Genomic DNA, 15,396 nt, shown 5'->3' on the forward strand with positions numbered 1-15,396 from the left:
GTCATCGCTAATATCACCTTCTTCGAATAATGCGTCGTCTTCTGTTCCGTCAAGAGCATTACTGATTCCGCACTTCTTAAAGGACTTAACAATTACGTCAGCCTTTACGTCTCCCAAGATCTTTTTACCCACTCGCACACTTGTGAAATAGAGGGCCGCTTCATTCTACCTGAGGGTGTGAGGGCGTGATGTGGCTCTCCTATCCACTTGTTCCATCGTTCTCGCCCTTTTTCCTTAAATGGCTTATTCACTGATACATCTAAGGGCTGCAATTGGCTAGTCAGTCCACCAGGAATGACAGCCATCTGGGTTTTTAATTCTCTCGCTTTATTCTTTATGGTTTCAGATCTATGGGCGCTAAATTGATCCAAAACCAAAAGAGAGGCTTTTCTTAAATGTCCACCGATACATCTAAGGGCTGCAATTGGCTAGTCAGTCCACCAGGAATGGCAGCCATCTGGGTTTTTAATTCTCTCGCTTTATTCTTTATGGTTTCAGATCTATGGGCGCTAAATTGATCCAAAACCAAAAGAGAGAGTTTTCTTAAATGTCCACCAGGTCACCTCACCCATACGTTCTGTAACCACAGTTTCATTCCAGCTTCGTCCATCCAGCCTTTCAGATAAACATGAACAATTACACCCGTTGGAAGTTTTTCTTTCAGATGAGTTTTTCATTTGAATATGAAAAACGGCAGTAGTTTTGTGCCATCAGCACAACATGTTAGAACTACCGTATATCGGGTTTTTCATGACGTGGGGTTTTTATGGTTATTGATTTAAACCCTTTAATACTCACCATCTTGTTGGATGGTACATCAAATGTGAGTGGAATTTCATCCATATTTCCTATTTGAACGAGCTCAAAAGAAATTTTCTTGTGTGCATTTATAACAAACCTATGAAATGCTAGTATTTTTCTTTCATAATCTGCTGCCATTTTCTGTGCAATAGTTGTTTTTGTGCGCATTGATAAGCCTTGCTTATTCATGAGCCTGTAGCACCAGCCCTCAGACCCTGAAAAATGTTGGAAAATATAGCTTATTTTTAAACCTTTTACTGCATCATCTCTCCTCCTTGAAATGTTTATTTAGTTTAGTCCTTATTTTTAATGTAATATAGTAGTTACTTCTACTTCTTTTTCTTGCTGCCACTATCTGCATTGAGAACGGACTGTTTCAACCTAATTGAGATGCAAAAACGAAATGATGTTACGTCATCTGAAAAGCCGATTCGTGCCGATAGCTGATTGGTTGCCGTGAGATGACGTCATTCCTACTTCTGCTATAAGTATTTCGCGTCGCTCTGGCTCAACCCTTCTAGTTCCTGGTTTCCCGGCGAGTGAGCGGTTTCCAGCCCCTTCAAAAGGATGCATGCAGTCCGGTGAATAAAAATGCCTTGATTCCGGTTTGCGAGATGATGGTTCCAGATTAAAGTTCTTCGGTTCCAGAGGCTATCCTGTGAGTGACTGCCGTGGGCGGCATCCATGTTTCTTCAATGAAGGCGGAATTAAAAATACGTGAACGGCGATTCCTTGTGCAAACGGAGTTAGGCCGGTTTTAAGTGTTTTCACATTTAAATTTTCAGGTGTTTTTCTTGACCATTGATTATGGACTTATTTAATGGGTAGCCAGCTTTATTTTTAGGCCGCATAGTCACTGTTTAGGACATTTTTTGTTTGTATAGAATGCCAGTGTTTTGGAGTACAGGTAAAAATATTTGATGAATGATGATTATATTATATTTTTCCTAATACTCTAATATTGTTGACATTTATTTTTGTGTTTTTATTCTTTATTATATTGTTAATAAATTGGTTAAGTTCAAAATCTTTTATTGTCTTCAATGTCTGCACAACATCTCTCAGGGAGCTTTCATTGCTACTACTGCTAAATGTTTAATTTTTTTTTAAACTTTGAACTTTGCTTTAGCATCATTTTGGTTATGGGCCACCAGCTCCTGAGTTATTTTAGTGCAGACTTTTGAAGTTTAAAGTTAATTTAGGACTTAAGAGATTGGGGGGCGGTTTTTGTTAAAATTCAAATATGGCTACTGTTAGTGTCATGCATAATATTGCTAAACTTGATGCATGTAATTATTTTACATGGTCTAAAGATATGAAGTTTGTCTTGAATGAAAAAAATGCATGGCTTTTGGTCAAGGGTATTGAAAAATGTCCTGATTTAGATGGTGTTAAGGGTATTGCAAAAGAAATTATTGCCGACTATCAAAATAGAAGTCGATTGGCATTATCGTTAATTTATATGAATGTAAGCCCTGAATATAGAAATTTGATATGTGAAATTAATGACCCGGTAGTGGCATGGAATACGCTTGCCAAATATTTCCAGCCAGATTATCGGTCAAGACATATGTCCCTGTTTTCAGAGTTCTTAAATTGCAAAATCAAGCCACATGAAAGTATTAGTTTCTTTTCTTCTAGATTAAAACGCGTAACTGAACAGTTAGCTGATATTAATCAGGCTGTAAGAGACGTATATATATGTTTCCAGATTCTTAGGTTCCTTCCAGATAAATTTGATTAAGTAGTTCAGAATATTTTGAGGTGGCCAGATGAAAAGTTCATTTTTAAAAATGTTGAACTTGAAATTCTAGCAGAGGAAACGCGTCTTAATTTTAGAGAGATAGATAGGGAAAACTCCAATAAGACTATAGAAGTTCAAAGTACTCACTGTGAACCCAAATTTAAGCAGATTAAAGGGCTCAAGTGTTATAAATGTGGCCGTCCAGGTCATATTCAAAAATACTGTAGAATGAGAGGTAACTTTTCCAGATCACCCTCACCTGCTTCTGTTTCCTCAGCTGTATCTAGTAGTAATAAAACATCTAAGTGTAAGAATAAACCCAAGTTGAGTAAAAGTAAAAATAATTCCCATGCACAGTCCCATTTTATAGCTCAAACCAATGTTAACAATTTGGAAGAAAATTATGATAGTTGGATTTTTGATCCAAAGGCAACAAAGGGCCGATTGATTGGGTACAGTGTACGAACAAAAGGGTACAAGATTTGGTTGGAAAATGAGCAAAAGGTAGTAGAAACCCTAAATGCTACTTTTAAAGAGTCGATTGGAATGCAGAAAAGTGGCAGTGGAGCTGCACTGGGCACCCTTCCTGATTTGGAATCTGAAGAAAGGGTAGAGTTCCAATCTACTGACACTCCAGTTGGCTATTTTCCTGAAATAGAGGAAAGAACCGTTACCAATGTACCTTCTTCTACAATTGGCACTGACACTCAATCTACATTGAGACAAGTAACTTGGCTTCGTAAACCTGTTCCAAGACCAGACGGCACTCGTACGGATGTGTATTATTTTGAGAGGAGGTCTAATCAAAGACTACGATCACCAAATGATGTAGAAAGGTATTGCACTGAACATAATATTCAGTATGATCCTACCTTGTTTGATTTCAAGGGAAGCAATACTTATAGTGGTGAAATCGACCCAACTGGTACTCCTTCAACGTCGTATACCCGAGATAGCTGACTAGATGTTTCAATTCCAAACACTTATAACCAGGCAATGAAATCTGCAGAAAAGCTTAAATGGATAGAGGCAATGGAAGAGGAAATGGCCAACATGCGAAAGCATAAGGTATGGCATCTTGTTCCACTTCCTAAAGACAAGACTCCACTAGGTTGCAGGTGGATTTTCAACATTAAACGTGACGAATTCGAAAACATTGTTCGTTTTAAAGCTCGTTCAGTGGCTCAGGGTTATCGGCAAATTAAATACGATACCTATGATGAAACCTACTCTCCTGTAGTCAACTTTTCAGTAATAAGGCTCTTTTTCTACCTTTTAGTTGCACACCTTGGATGGGCAAATATACAATGTGACGTGAGAAGTGCCTATCTCTATGCTCCTTTATCAGAGGAAATTTACATGTCCCAACCTCAGGGTTTTGTGGAGCGAGATAAAGAAACTTTTGTATGTCGTTTAGATAGAGCCTTGTATGGTTTGCATCAGAGTGGCCGATTATGGTACTACGAGTTGGATAGAACACTATGTAACCTAGGGTTCATCAAGTTTGAGTGGTGTAATTGTGTCTATCGTTTTAAAGATTTTGTCATTCTGTTGGTTTATGTTGATGATATAGTTGTGTTTGGGAAAAGTGAAGTTCAGGCCAAAAGGATATTAAAAGTCCTGAGTTCACATTTTGATTTGAAAATTTTAGGTAAAACAAGAAAGCTTCTGGGTGTGGAGTTTGAATATGAGAAAAATAGTGTTTTAATTCATCAGCAATTATATATAGAAGACATAGTTGATCGATTTAAGTCTTTTAAAATACAAATTACTTCCCTTCCAATAGTTAAAGGTGTGAAATACTCAAAGTCTCAAAGTCCCAGTACACAAGAAGAAACGACTGAAATGATGAATTATCCTTATAGAAATGTTTTGGGATGTCTCTCGTTTCTTTGCAATCGTACTCGTCCGGATATAGCTTATGCTGTTAATATATTTTCTCAGTTCCGAAGCAGTCCTGGTAAGTTTCACTGGGAAGGATTACTTAAAATTTAGGGTACGTTTCCAATACCAGACAGCACAAACTCAAACTGGTATGCAAGGAACTGAAGCTCAATATATATTCAGATTCGGATTTTGCTTCAAGCAGGGATGATATGGTGTCTATTGGTGGACAAATAGCTTTGTTGGGAGAATCACCTGTATCTTGGCGTACATTTAAAGAAAGGGGAGTGAGTTTATCTACTATGGAGGCTGAATTTATCTCCATAACTGAATCAGCAAAAGAATTAGTTTGGTTTAAAAACATTTTGGATGAATGCATTCAGTTTAAGATTGCAAGTAACTATGTTTCGAGGCCAATATTGTTTGCTGATAACATGGCTGCTATATGTTTTATAAAATCACCCATTGAAAACTCGAGGACAAAACATATAGATGTGAAACTATTTTTCATTCGTGATCTATTGAACAGGGAAATTTTTGATTTAAAATGTGTCCCAAGTAAAGATAATCTGGCTGATCCCATGACAAAACCGCTGACTAAGCATAACCTGGTAAGATTTTGTGGAACAATTTTCTTATGAAATTTGTTTTTGTGTGTATTTAAATTAAGAGTTTTGTTAATTTGAAAATATGTTATAAGTCATATATGATGGATATTAGGTAAATGTAAAATTGTATAGTGTAAAATGTTGTATGAGTGACCAGGGCCCTGGGTAAAAGTATTGAGTGTGTGATTACATATATGACTTTGTATTGTTCTGTAACATGTTGGACTTTCTTGCTACGGTAAAATTTTTGAATAATGGGATAAGATTTTCCCAAAGAAAAATTTTCTTAAAAATTTCTGAATGAAATTGTGATATTTATTTATTCTTGTTTTGAATTTTGTAAAGATACTGGCATTCGGTTTTTATTTCAGGTCGGAGATGATGATGTGGGGGGCATTTGTTGGAAAATATAGCTTATTTTTAAACCTTTTACTGCATCATCTCTCCTCCTTGAAATGTTTATTTAGTTTAGTCCTTATTTTTAATGTAATATAGTAGTTACTTCTACTTCTTTTTCTTGCTGCCACTATTTGCATTGAGAACGGAGTGTTTCAACCTAATTGAGATGCAAAAACGAAATGATGTTACGTCATCTGAAAAGCCGATTCGTGCCGATAGCTGATTGGTTGCCGTGAGATGACGTCATTCCTACTTCTGCTATAAGTATCTCGCGTCGCTCTGGCTCACTAGACCGTCAATCTCGGAACGCATGCTATTGTTAGCTGGGCGAGTTCAATATACGTAGGTGAGAGGAATAGAAATGAAAGGTGCAGGAATGCTTTCCAACGGAAATAATTAGATCGTGGAATGGCTTTCAGTGGGTACTGGGGAAAAAAGGGATATGCTCGCTGACTTATTTCCGAACCTTGGAAGGAGTTTTACCGCTATGTTTATGCACTGTTTTATTGAACATTATGTTTAAGTACGGATTAATTTTTACCAATTTATGAAAAAAAAATTTCGTACATAAATACGTTTTTGCAATGTGAAATTGTATGCTTATTTAAAATTTGCTTAAAGGCATAACGTTTTGGCGAAATTACATAATTTTGTTTATTCCAACGAAGTTTAATATTTATTAGAACTGTTATTACGGTAAAGTAAGAGTGTTACATGAAGTTACAGTACGTAATTGTAAAGTTTTTGTTTACTTAAAGTATTGTAGAAAATTGTAACTGTAAATTTTTGATATTTATAACATTTACCTCTAATATAATAACAACAAAACATAATTATTTAACTTTTCTTTTATCTGGTACACAAAATAAATAATGTGTTTTAGTATCATATATTTTGGTGGAGCTTTAAAAGACCTTTCTTTATATGAAAAGAGTATTGTATTCACTTGTGAAAGAACAAATTCAGTTTACACAGAATAAATTTGTTTCATGGAATAAAGTCCAGTTAAAAAGTAAACAGTACTTTGTTATTCTTAATTAACCAAAATTATTTAACATCAATCCTGTGCACTGCTTTCAGTTGTTGATTTAGATATGTTACAAATTTAGAGTTTGGCAACTTGCACTGTGGCTATCTGTTTAGGATGTCCTTTTGCATGGAGAACTTTCTGGGGAAATCTGCCTCATATTCTGTATTACAAATGTATAAATTTACAAAAATACCCATGCTTTTTTCTTCCAAATGACTACTTAAAAACTCGTGCTAATCAAATAAATCTTTGGCAATGTTGTGCTTTGGTATAATCTTGAAGGGAGTTATTTTCTTTTTTTGCATCTGACATACTGATATTAAATTGAGTAATGCAGTTTGAAAGGCAAGCAAAATCTGTTAATTTATCTAAAGCAAGTGATATGTTCGAAAAAGAAATTAAGCGCTGATAAACTAAAGAATATTGGAAATGTCTGAAAAGTAATTTAACCAAAAAAAAAAAAAAAAGAGAGAGAGAGAGAGAGAGAGAACAAAGAAAAGGCAAAAACACTATACAGTTAAAATGCTAACTAAAAGTATGAAACATTTTTTGCAATTAAATTTGCAAGGAATAAGAAAATGAATATGCTTCTTACAAGACTTTTTGGAATAAAATTCTTTGTAATGTAAAATATTGCACGCGTGTGTGTGTGTGTGTGATTATGGCAAAGCCTCGAGGGCTATCTGCTTAATGGGAGGGATGCCTTTGTGGAGGACTTTCTAAGGCAAACTGGCTCGTATACACGTTACACATGGGGAAAACCACGAAAACGCCCATACAGCCAGCCTTTTTGTGGGATTCGAACCTCGGACCGAACTACCAGTGTTCAGCGACTTTACCGCTCAGCCGCTGGTGGGCCCATGTAAAATATTGCATCTAATATATAAATGTATACTAAATTTTATAAATGGCATAAAACTAAATTACACACTTCTGAATATTATTGTAATTTTCTGGTTGAAATCTCAAAGGAGGAATAGCTATGTGTATGTTTTGATTATAATTTAATAGACAGATTTCAGTTTAATATTCAATAATTAATAATTTATGGTAATGCTTCATTGATTATACAGAATAAATAAAAAAACTATTTTTTATTTTTAACATATATAGTACGTATGTTTACGCATGTTGTAGTTACTCACAGTTTTATGTGGTGGCAGCCCTGATTTGTGTTGCCTGGTGATTGCGATACCTTTATATATATAAGCGGCTAAAGTGTGTGTCGCCGATAGTTTATTGTTGCCACTTAGAAAAATGAGTGCGGAAATTAATGTTTCCACAGTTTTTAATTAATATCTCGGCCGATTAAAGTCGTACGAAGATGAGAACAGTATTGATAAATTCAGAGAATTTTTTGGAATCCGAAGATATGCGTTTTGTATTTCAACACGGCGCCGTTCCGTAGATATTCGAGAAAAAAAGAAATTGGCACGTAGCCATATCCCTCTACAAGGGAAAACCCAAGGAAAAAAGTGGAAAATTTAGGGAAAACATATGGGAAAATTAGTTTTTAATTAATATCTCGGCTAGTCTAAGTCCCAAGAAGACACGAATGGTCAAAATGGCGTGCCATGGACCTGCGGAATCCAACAGTGTGCTTCACTAAGCCCGGGAGCCAGCTGTTTCGGAGGAGATGGTGTTACTCCACCCCATATATATATATATATGCGGCTTAAGTGTCTGTTTGTCCCCGATAGTTTATTAGTTGCTTGCGTAACTGTACTACCCAATGGGGTGAAGTTGCCACGGCACAAGGTTGCCATTTCAATTGAGACGTAGACAATTTCCTGTACAACTTACCTTTGCTATGACCATCAATAAGTCTCAGGGCCAAACGCTTAAGCGTGCTGGCATTTTTTTACCTGAGCCTGCATTTGGACATGGTCAATTTCATGCTGCCTGTTCAAGAGTTCGTGAAAGAACGGACGTAAAATTAAAAATGATGGAAAGATCTACACAAGAAATGTTATGTACAAAGAGATCTTTGACATGTGAATTAACATTTTATTATTTAAATCACCTTTATTTATTGAGCTAGCAGTGACTCTTAAGAAATGTACCGCCAATGGTTTCCTTCATTGCACTCTACTTTAAGCAAGTAGAAGGGGACAACCTCGTGGGGCAGTAAGCAAAGGGGCGTCCTCGCTGCCTGCCCTGGGTAATTCAGTTTAAATAAGCAGATGCCTTTGCACAAATAATTTTAATTACAATTTATAATATCTAGAACAGCGGTCATTTCGTATGACTGCTGGGCTTTCTAGTGATTTCCATAATCATGTGGCCTGTATTTGAATCCTGAAGAAGATATTAACATTTTGTAGTCATCTACCCACTGGATTGTCAGTGATGAGATAGCTAAATGACTGATGAATTCCAACCAATGCTTAATAAATATCTAGTCATTGAGATGTCCATAAAACATAAATTTATGTGGTGTTTAGCATTGCAGACATTCAATATGCATCTTTCTTTTTTGGTGGGGGTTGGGATAATAAACAAATACTGGAGTTTTTCAAAATTTCATGTTAGTGTAGGTTTTAAAGATGGTGAAAATATATTTTCATGTATTGTTTAGAAGGAATTTTAATAGGAATATTGTTGGCTTTTGTTAAATTTAGACGTGACAATGTCTGCAAATTGATACTTTATTTTTGAACATATGATTGTATTAATTACATAACATTTGGGATTTGCAGATTACTCCTCCATAAGCATATCATATACACTGCTATACATTAAATGTGCTACACCAGGAAGGAAAGCAAATAGCAGAATCTTATTTATTACACATATATACAGAATAGTGGGAAGAAAACATGATTAAATTTTCTGGTGATTAGAGGTACACAGCGTACATAATTCAGTGCACAGAGCTGTCCTTTCTAGCAAAAACAATGGTTATAATCCAGCTCAGCATCGAAATAAACACAACTTGGATGATTAGATATGGTATTTCATTCCATGCAGCTTCAACCATATACCAGAGTTCATCGTAGTGATTAGTGAGTGGTGTCATTAAAATCAACTGTTAAGAGTAAAAAATAAAAATTTTTAGTTGTTAAATCATGTCTGTTAAAAGTTTAAAATTTATTTTAATAGCAGCTGTATGTTTCTTTTAATTGTTTCAATTTACACCTGTCAATTATATTTATTTTTGTGTCTAAATGTTTTTAAACAATTATGTCCATCTTTAATACCTGTACATAGGACAATACAATGTCACATTTAGTACTTCTGGAACACTGCAAATGCTAGGAAAACTTCCACGTAGAAAGCAATAGTACAATTGTATCCTGGTATCTACATATAACAATGGTGGAAAAAGTAATCTTGAAGTTTTAAGTTCTACGCCTAGTGATAAATAGTGTATGGCTAAATATGAAACACAACCATAGAAACAAGCTAAGCACTGAAATTCCCACTGTAACCCCAATTATATTCGCATGCATGTGTTTTACCCATCTTCCCAAGTAACTTTATAAATTCTGCAACAAATTTTAATATTCTGTAGAGATTTCTGGCTAGGCCTAGCGACAATAAAATGCTCTGCCAGTTGAGCATAAATGCTGATAGTAGTAATCTAACAGGCAGTAGAGCAGCTGAGCTGGGGGTAAGTAAGTAAGTAATGAATGTAACTAAATGGGTAAATGGAAATGTTACATTGGAATGTATGTATTTTCAGGTTACATATTGCTGCTCAGAATTGAACACTTCTTAATCGATCTCTTCCTCATGATGCTTGTAAGTGTCAGCAGAGGACGATGCTATCAATGGTCAACTTTCTTGCATACACAGATTTTTTCTATTAAATTCTCTCAGCTCCACTTTTAACTATTTGCTTTTCTTTAGTTACATTCAATTACATCTCTTGCACTCAGAAACTTTTTTTTTTTACATTTTAGTGCTTTCTAATTGTTGGAGTTTTGAAGCTACCAATGCTTCTCAACTTGAGAGTAGCTGTGATGTTTTATCCATTATCGAGGAAAAAACTTGAGGAGAGTAAATTTTTCATTATTGTATTAAAAATGAAGTCTATAAAGTGATATAGTATACGATGTATTTTATCATTCAGTATTAATATTGATATCTTATTTAATCACCGGTTAATCTTCGAATTATGGTAACTTGGCAATTTTTTCGCGACCAACCCTGCTACAGCAACCTGCTAGTTTTGTTTTGGACACCATTTTGTTTTCACGAAGTAAAGCCATGTTTTTTTTTTTACTCAACATTTTTTCCAACAATCTGCTAGCCGAATTACGCTTATACTAGAACTTTTATGGAACAAAAATTCTTAATCATGACATAGATTAGGTGCGAAATTGGGAGAAAGTGCAGAATCGCAAACTGCTTGCTGCGTTTTTAAGAATTGCACATACACGGTATCCATGTACACGTTGAACTATTTTCACTTAAAAAAACATTCCAGAATTGCACAAAAATGGCATTGCATACACTCTTGACTTTATCCCTGTACACTAAAGTCCTAGCTAGTAACCTTTATCGCCTTACCAAAATGTCACCAAACTACCTGTTACCATATTCCAAAGATCAGCCTTAATCACCTTATATATATTACATGGATATTTTGTTCTACATAGTGTTTATTCGTATGTTCTGGAATTAATTACCCACAAATACACGGGCACTACTGTAATTGCTTTTCATTGTAGTTATTTAAGCTTAGAGAATGTTTCCTAGAAATGCTATACTTTTGCGAAGAGCTGTAACTTTTTTTATGCATATACATAATATTTAATGTTAAACAGCAACTATATATTTAATGCATCACAATGACAATAAAATGATAAGCATACTTGTTACTTTTATCACATACTTCTGTAGCATTAAATGGTTTTCATGAGAATTAATACAATGCATTTGCTGACTGTTAATTTAAACGGTTCTTCCAAATATCAAACATTGTTTCCTTTAAGTGTCTGCGATCACTACGACATTTGTTTTATCATGTTTTTGAGTTCATCTTCTACAATATAGCAATATGAAAACTGCTGCTATGTTCTAGAACCTTTTAAATTTGTAACTATCAGTTCTGTGTCCAGTTACACTTTATGTGTGTGTGTATTGCAGGAAAAGTTTTGGCTCTAGTGTAGAACTGGGTGCCCATTCGATTAGTGACAATTTTTTTTTTTTTTTTTTTTTAATTTTGGCAATGAAACCTCATTTCTGGTTACCATGATAGTTTTAACTTTGTTTTAGCTTCTTGACTTTTTTAAAATGAAAATAGATGTATGTGTACATGAACAAATTTAAGGCAGTGTGCAATGCCTAGTTTGTGCAATTCTGGGATGTTAAGTGTTAACAGATTGATGTGTACATGGACACAGAGTTTGTGCAATTCTTTGACTTCTTATTTTGGTTTTGTGTAGCATCCATCTTGAAATTGTGCTTACTGTACATCAAAAAAAAAAAAAAAATCTCCAATAAACAAGGGGCACCCAATTGTAAACTTTTACCAAAGGTTTATTTTTTTTTTTTTTTTTTTTTGTTAGGCTGCATTTATTGAAGGTATAATCACTTTTACTGCTAAAAAACAAAGTTAATATCAACAGGATGAAACATCCCTTTGTTGGCAACATTGAGTAAGTAAATAATTATATACATCAAGAATTAATGGGTAACGTCTTTTGTAAAAAATTATTTATTTCAACCATAAACTTTCTAGGAGGGCAGACCATCCCCAAAAATCAGATCATTTATTTAATATACAGAGATATAATTTCAAAAGATCAATTAAAGATACATTAATATTGCTTTTGGTTTTAATAATAGCAGTTAATGGTACTATTTATAATCATTGAGCTGTTTCTTAAATTTCTTTTGCGGACACTGTAATTCTACCGAAGAAATACATTACAATTTCATGGTTGACCACACGTAGGGAACTGCCTCCTACGGCCCTGCCCATGCCCTATTTTCAGTCCGTAGACCCGGGCTAGGAGTTAGTTCCTGTTAAAATAAAAACATAAGGTACTTTATTAGGTATTCATCTATTATTTTGCTTTTTAACATATTTTAATAACAATTCAATATCCAATTTACACTCAGTCGGATTAATCAATGTATTTTAAGAATAGTAGTTAGTAAAAAATATAACAAAATTGCTATCAAATTACTTAATTTGATATTTCTACTTAAACCAGGTTAATTCTATTGCTGGCTTTATAAAAACTTGCATGACATCTGATTCAGTTTCCTAAGAAGTATCAGTTTGTTAAATTTATGTACTTATGAAATAAATGTTAATTGTTACCATATTTAACAATTGGAAATACTGAAGCAAAACTTTTGCATTTCTGTTCATTTGAAAGGCATTAAGTTAAATTGAGACTGGCAATTACTACATGAAGTTTCATTAAGCAAAAAGCAAATTCTGCTAACAACATCCTTTATAAATAACTTTAACAAAAATTATGAATTTCTTTTTAAATTAAATGCACACAGAATTTTTTAAAATCATCATATTACCTCCTTTGATGCTTTATAAATTTATTCACTGGCTCATTAACACATTCTGAACTTGAAGGTATAGTTGGCAGTTTTTCACAAGTAGCAAAAGATGCTCTTAAAGTTTTTAGGAATTCTCTCACCTTTTGTTTTTTATCCTCTGTGTCAGCCTGTGATGTTAAAAACTGAAACTCTGCATGCCACTCTTCCTTTTCTTTTTCAAAATCTGAATGTTCCTTTCTTCTGATTTCTTGTGTGATGGCATAATGTTCTTCAATTTGCTCATCATTTTCAGATACGTCAATTATCAAATCATCTTTCTCTGAGCAAACATTTGTACCACAATCTATATCACAAACTGAGCATACATAATGAATGTGCTTACATATCTGAAATCTCACACTATAATCAATGCATGAACAAACAAACTGATGAATGCAGATGTCACACTCATGACATCGAATGTTACAATAACACACTTTTTCAAAATACACATTATTTGTATGAATCAGTCCTTCTTGACTTCTAGATACAATCCATGCCTGTTTTGGCTTTATTTCGTATAATTCGTAATCAGCCATGAATTTGCTCCTTTCATGTTTGTTTCTAATTTCCTTCATTCTAGAAGTTAATTTTGGCCGTTCCACAGAAATGATTTGACCCATTAATTTCTTGGCTATTGCAGTTAAAACAAAATGCAATGACTTATCTAATCTTTTAATAACTGTTCCACCAGCTTCTTCGTATTTAAGTTGCCGATGCCACGGCTCTACTTTCATGTTTGTATTAACACCCAAATAAGTTCGGTAACAATATGCCCGCTGTTTCTTACGTTGCATGTATGTGGTTAAATACTCTCCAAAAGCTCGAGTTTCATCATGCAACACATAATCACTGATACAAGCATCGGAAAGTCTTTCAAAAGTTACAATATCGATTTCTTTTAGAATTTTCAGTAACTCTGACTTAATCTTTACTCTTATTTCTGGATCTCGAACTTAAAATTCAAATTTTTGAACCATGCACGTTGCACATGCCAGCTGCAAAGTAAATGATGATCTGCCTCTCCAAACACAGAGCACCATGCGTTGTAATATGCCGGAGCATCATCAGACATGAAAACTGTTGTCTTCAAATTTGGAAGTCTTTCTTTAATGGAACTGAAAAATGCAGCAAACGTTTCAGTGGTTAATTTTGAAGAATACAAGATTGCCACTGGGAATCCTTCAAAATTGTTATCATTAATTAAAACAGATGTCAAATTTAAACCATACTGATTTGTGCCATGGGTAGAATCTATCATGATACAATTATTATGTCGTTCAAGCATTTTTACTTGTGCACTATTCATAATACCTAATAAAAAGTCCGATTTGCATAGGCCTGGGTACTGAGGCAGTTCTTCATTAGTTTGTTTATATATTAAAACTGGGTTGCCAGGTTCTGCCTGCAGTTTTCTAACTGTTATATCTACAGACACGAAATCATTTTTATCCAGCATAATGTCTTTGTCAATCCCAAAGTCTTTACGAATATTTCGTAAATCTTGTGAATTTGTTATACACAACCGTTTTGAAGGTGTGTAGCACTTTTGAATTTTTGACAATACTTTTGCTGGTGGAACTCCATGTTTCATTAAATTAGCTAGATTAGTTTTTTCTGTCTTCGAGAGAGGCAATTTTCCCACTTCTGTTTTGTGACCGACATGAACAGACTGACATTCCACTTTTATTTCATTTTCTTTTTCTAAAACTTTTATGTATGCTGGACACGTAATACCACATTTAATAGAGCCAGCCACTTTAATATTACGTTTTCTTGACTCTTTAATTTTACTTTGCCCACTTCTATGGCACTGATAATACGATGCAGTTCCTTCTTTTACTGCCTTTTTACTGGATGAAATAATGAAAGAAGATTGTGTATTTCGTTCCATCATTTCCTTCCAGTGTTCAAATTCAGTTTTAGAAGTAAATACTTGATTTTCATACTCCAAATTTATATCAGTATGATCTGTTTCTATATGATGTAATAATTCCTTCATTGTTTGGAATTTAAGACTGCAGAGACCACAAATTTTATTACAAACCTTGTGAACTTCTTTTTCTGGATGAAACTTTCTGATATGTTGGTACATATTACATTTAATACTGAATGTTACTTCACAATGAGGGCAAGATATCTGAGATGTAGAAGCACATGAAACTTTTAATTCCATTTTTTATAGAGAAGTATATTTATATATTTTATATATTATTATTATGTTTTATATATGTATTTCCATATTTTTATAGAAAATAACAAGTGTTATTTCTTTTTAGATTTTATTTAAATTTAACACAGAATTTTCAAAATTGGGTAATCATAATTAAAAAAAAAAGGGCAGACAATCAATAAGAATAATAAATACTACACTTACTCACAAAGCAGTAGCCGGTTCATAGTAGGCGCTCAATTCC

General features: G+C 34.1%; 2 protein-coding genes across 9 annotated transcripts in view; one reads left to right on the forward strand and one right to left on the reverse strand.

The window, feature by feature from the left end:
• Positions 1–15,396, forward strand: part of LOC118185922 (bifunctional peptidase and (3S)-lysyl hydroxylase Jmjd7-like) — a 119,042-nt gene that overhangs the window by 36,146 nt on the left and 67,500 nt on the right. The window lies entirely within an intron of this gene.
• LOC146992677 (uncharacterized) lies at positions 12,028–15,324 on the reverse strand. Its single transcript, XM_085809153.1, has 3 exons — positions 13,982–15,324; positions 12,959–13,934; positions 12,028–12,439 (listed from the first exon to the last, which is right to left on the reverse strand). Exons 1-3 carry the CDS (start codon positions 15,153–15,155, stop codon positions 12,433–12,435), a joined length of 2,157 nt encoding a protein of 718 aa, XP_085665279.1. The 5' UTR covers positions 15,156–15,324; the 3' UTR covers positions 12,028–12,432.

Source organism: Stegodyphus dumicola, chromosome X2 (assembly GCF_044657685.1).
Source record: "Stegodyphus dumicola isolate Sdum_Otavi_A_Nest chromosome X2, ASM4465768v1".
NCBI classification, from domain to species: domain Eukaryota; kingdom Metazoa; phylum Arthropoda; class Arachnida; order Araneae; family Eresidae; genus Stegodyphus; species Stegodyphus dumicola.

Coding starts and splice junctions, on each gene's coding strand:
- LOC146992677 (XM_085809153.1), bottom strand. CDS start 15,155: ATGGAATTAAAAGTTTCATGTGCTTCTACATCTCAGATATCTTGCCCT. Junction 13,935..13,981: donor GGCAGATCATCATTTACTTT/GCAGCTGGCATG, acceptor TTGAATTTTAAG/TTCGAGATCCAGAAATAAGA.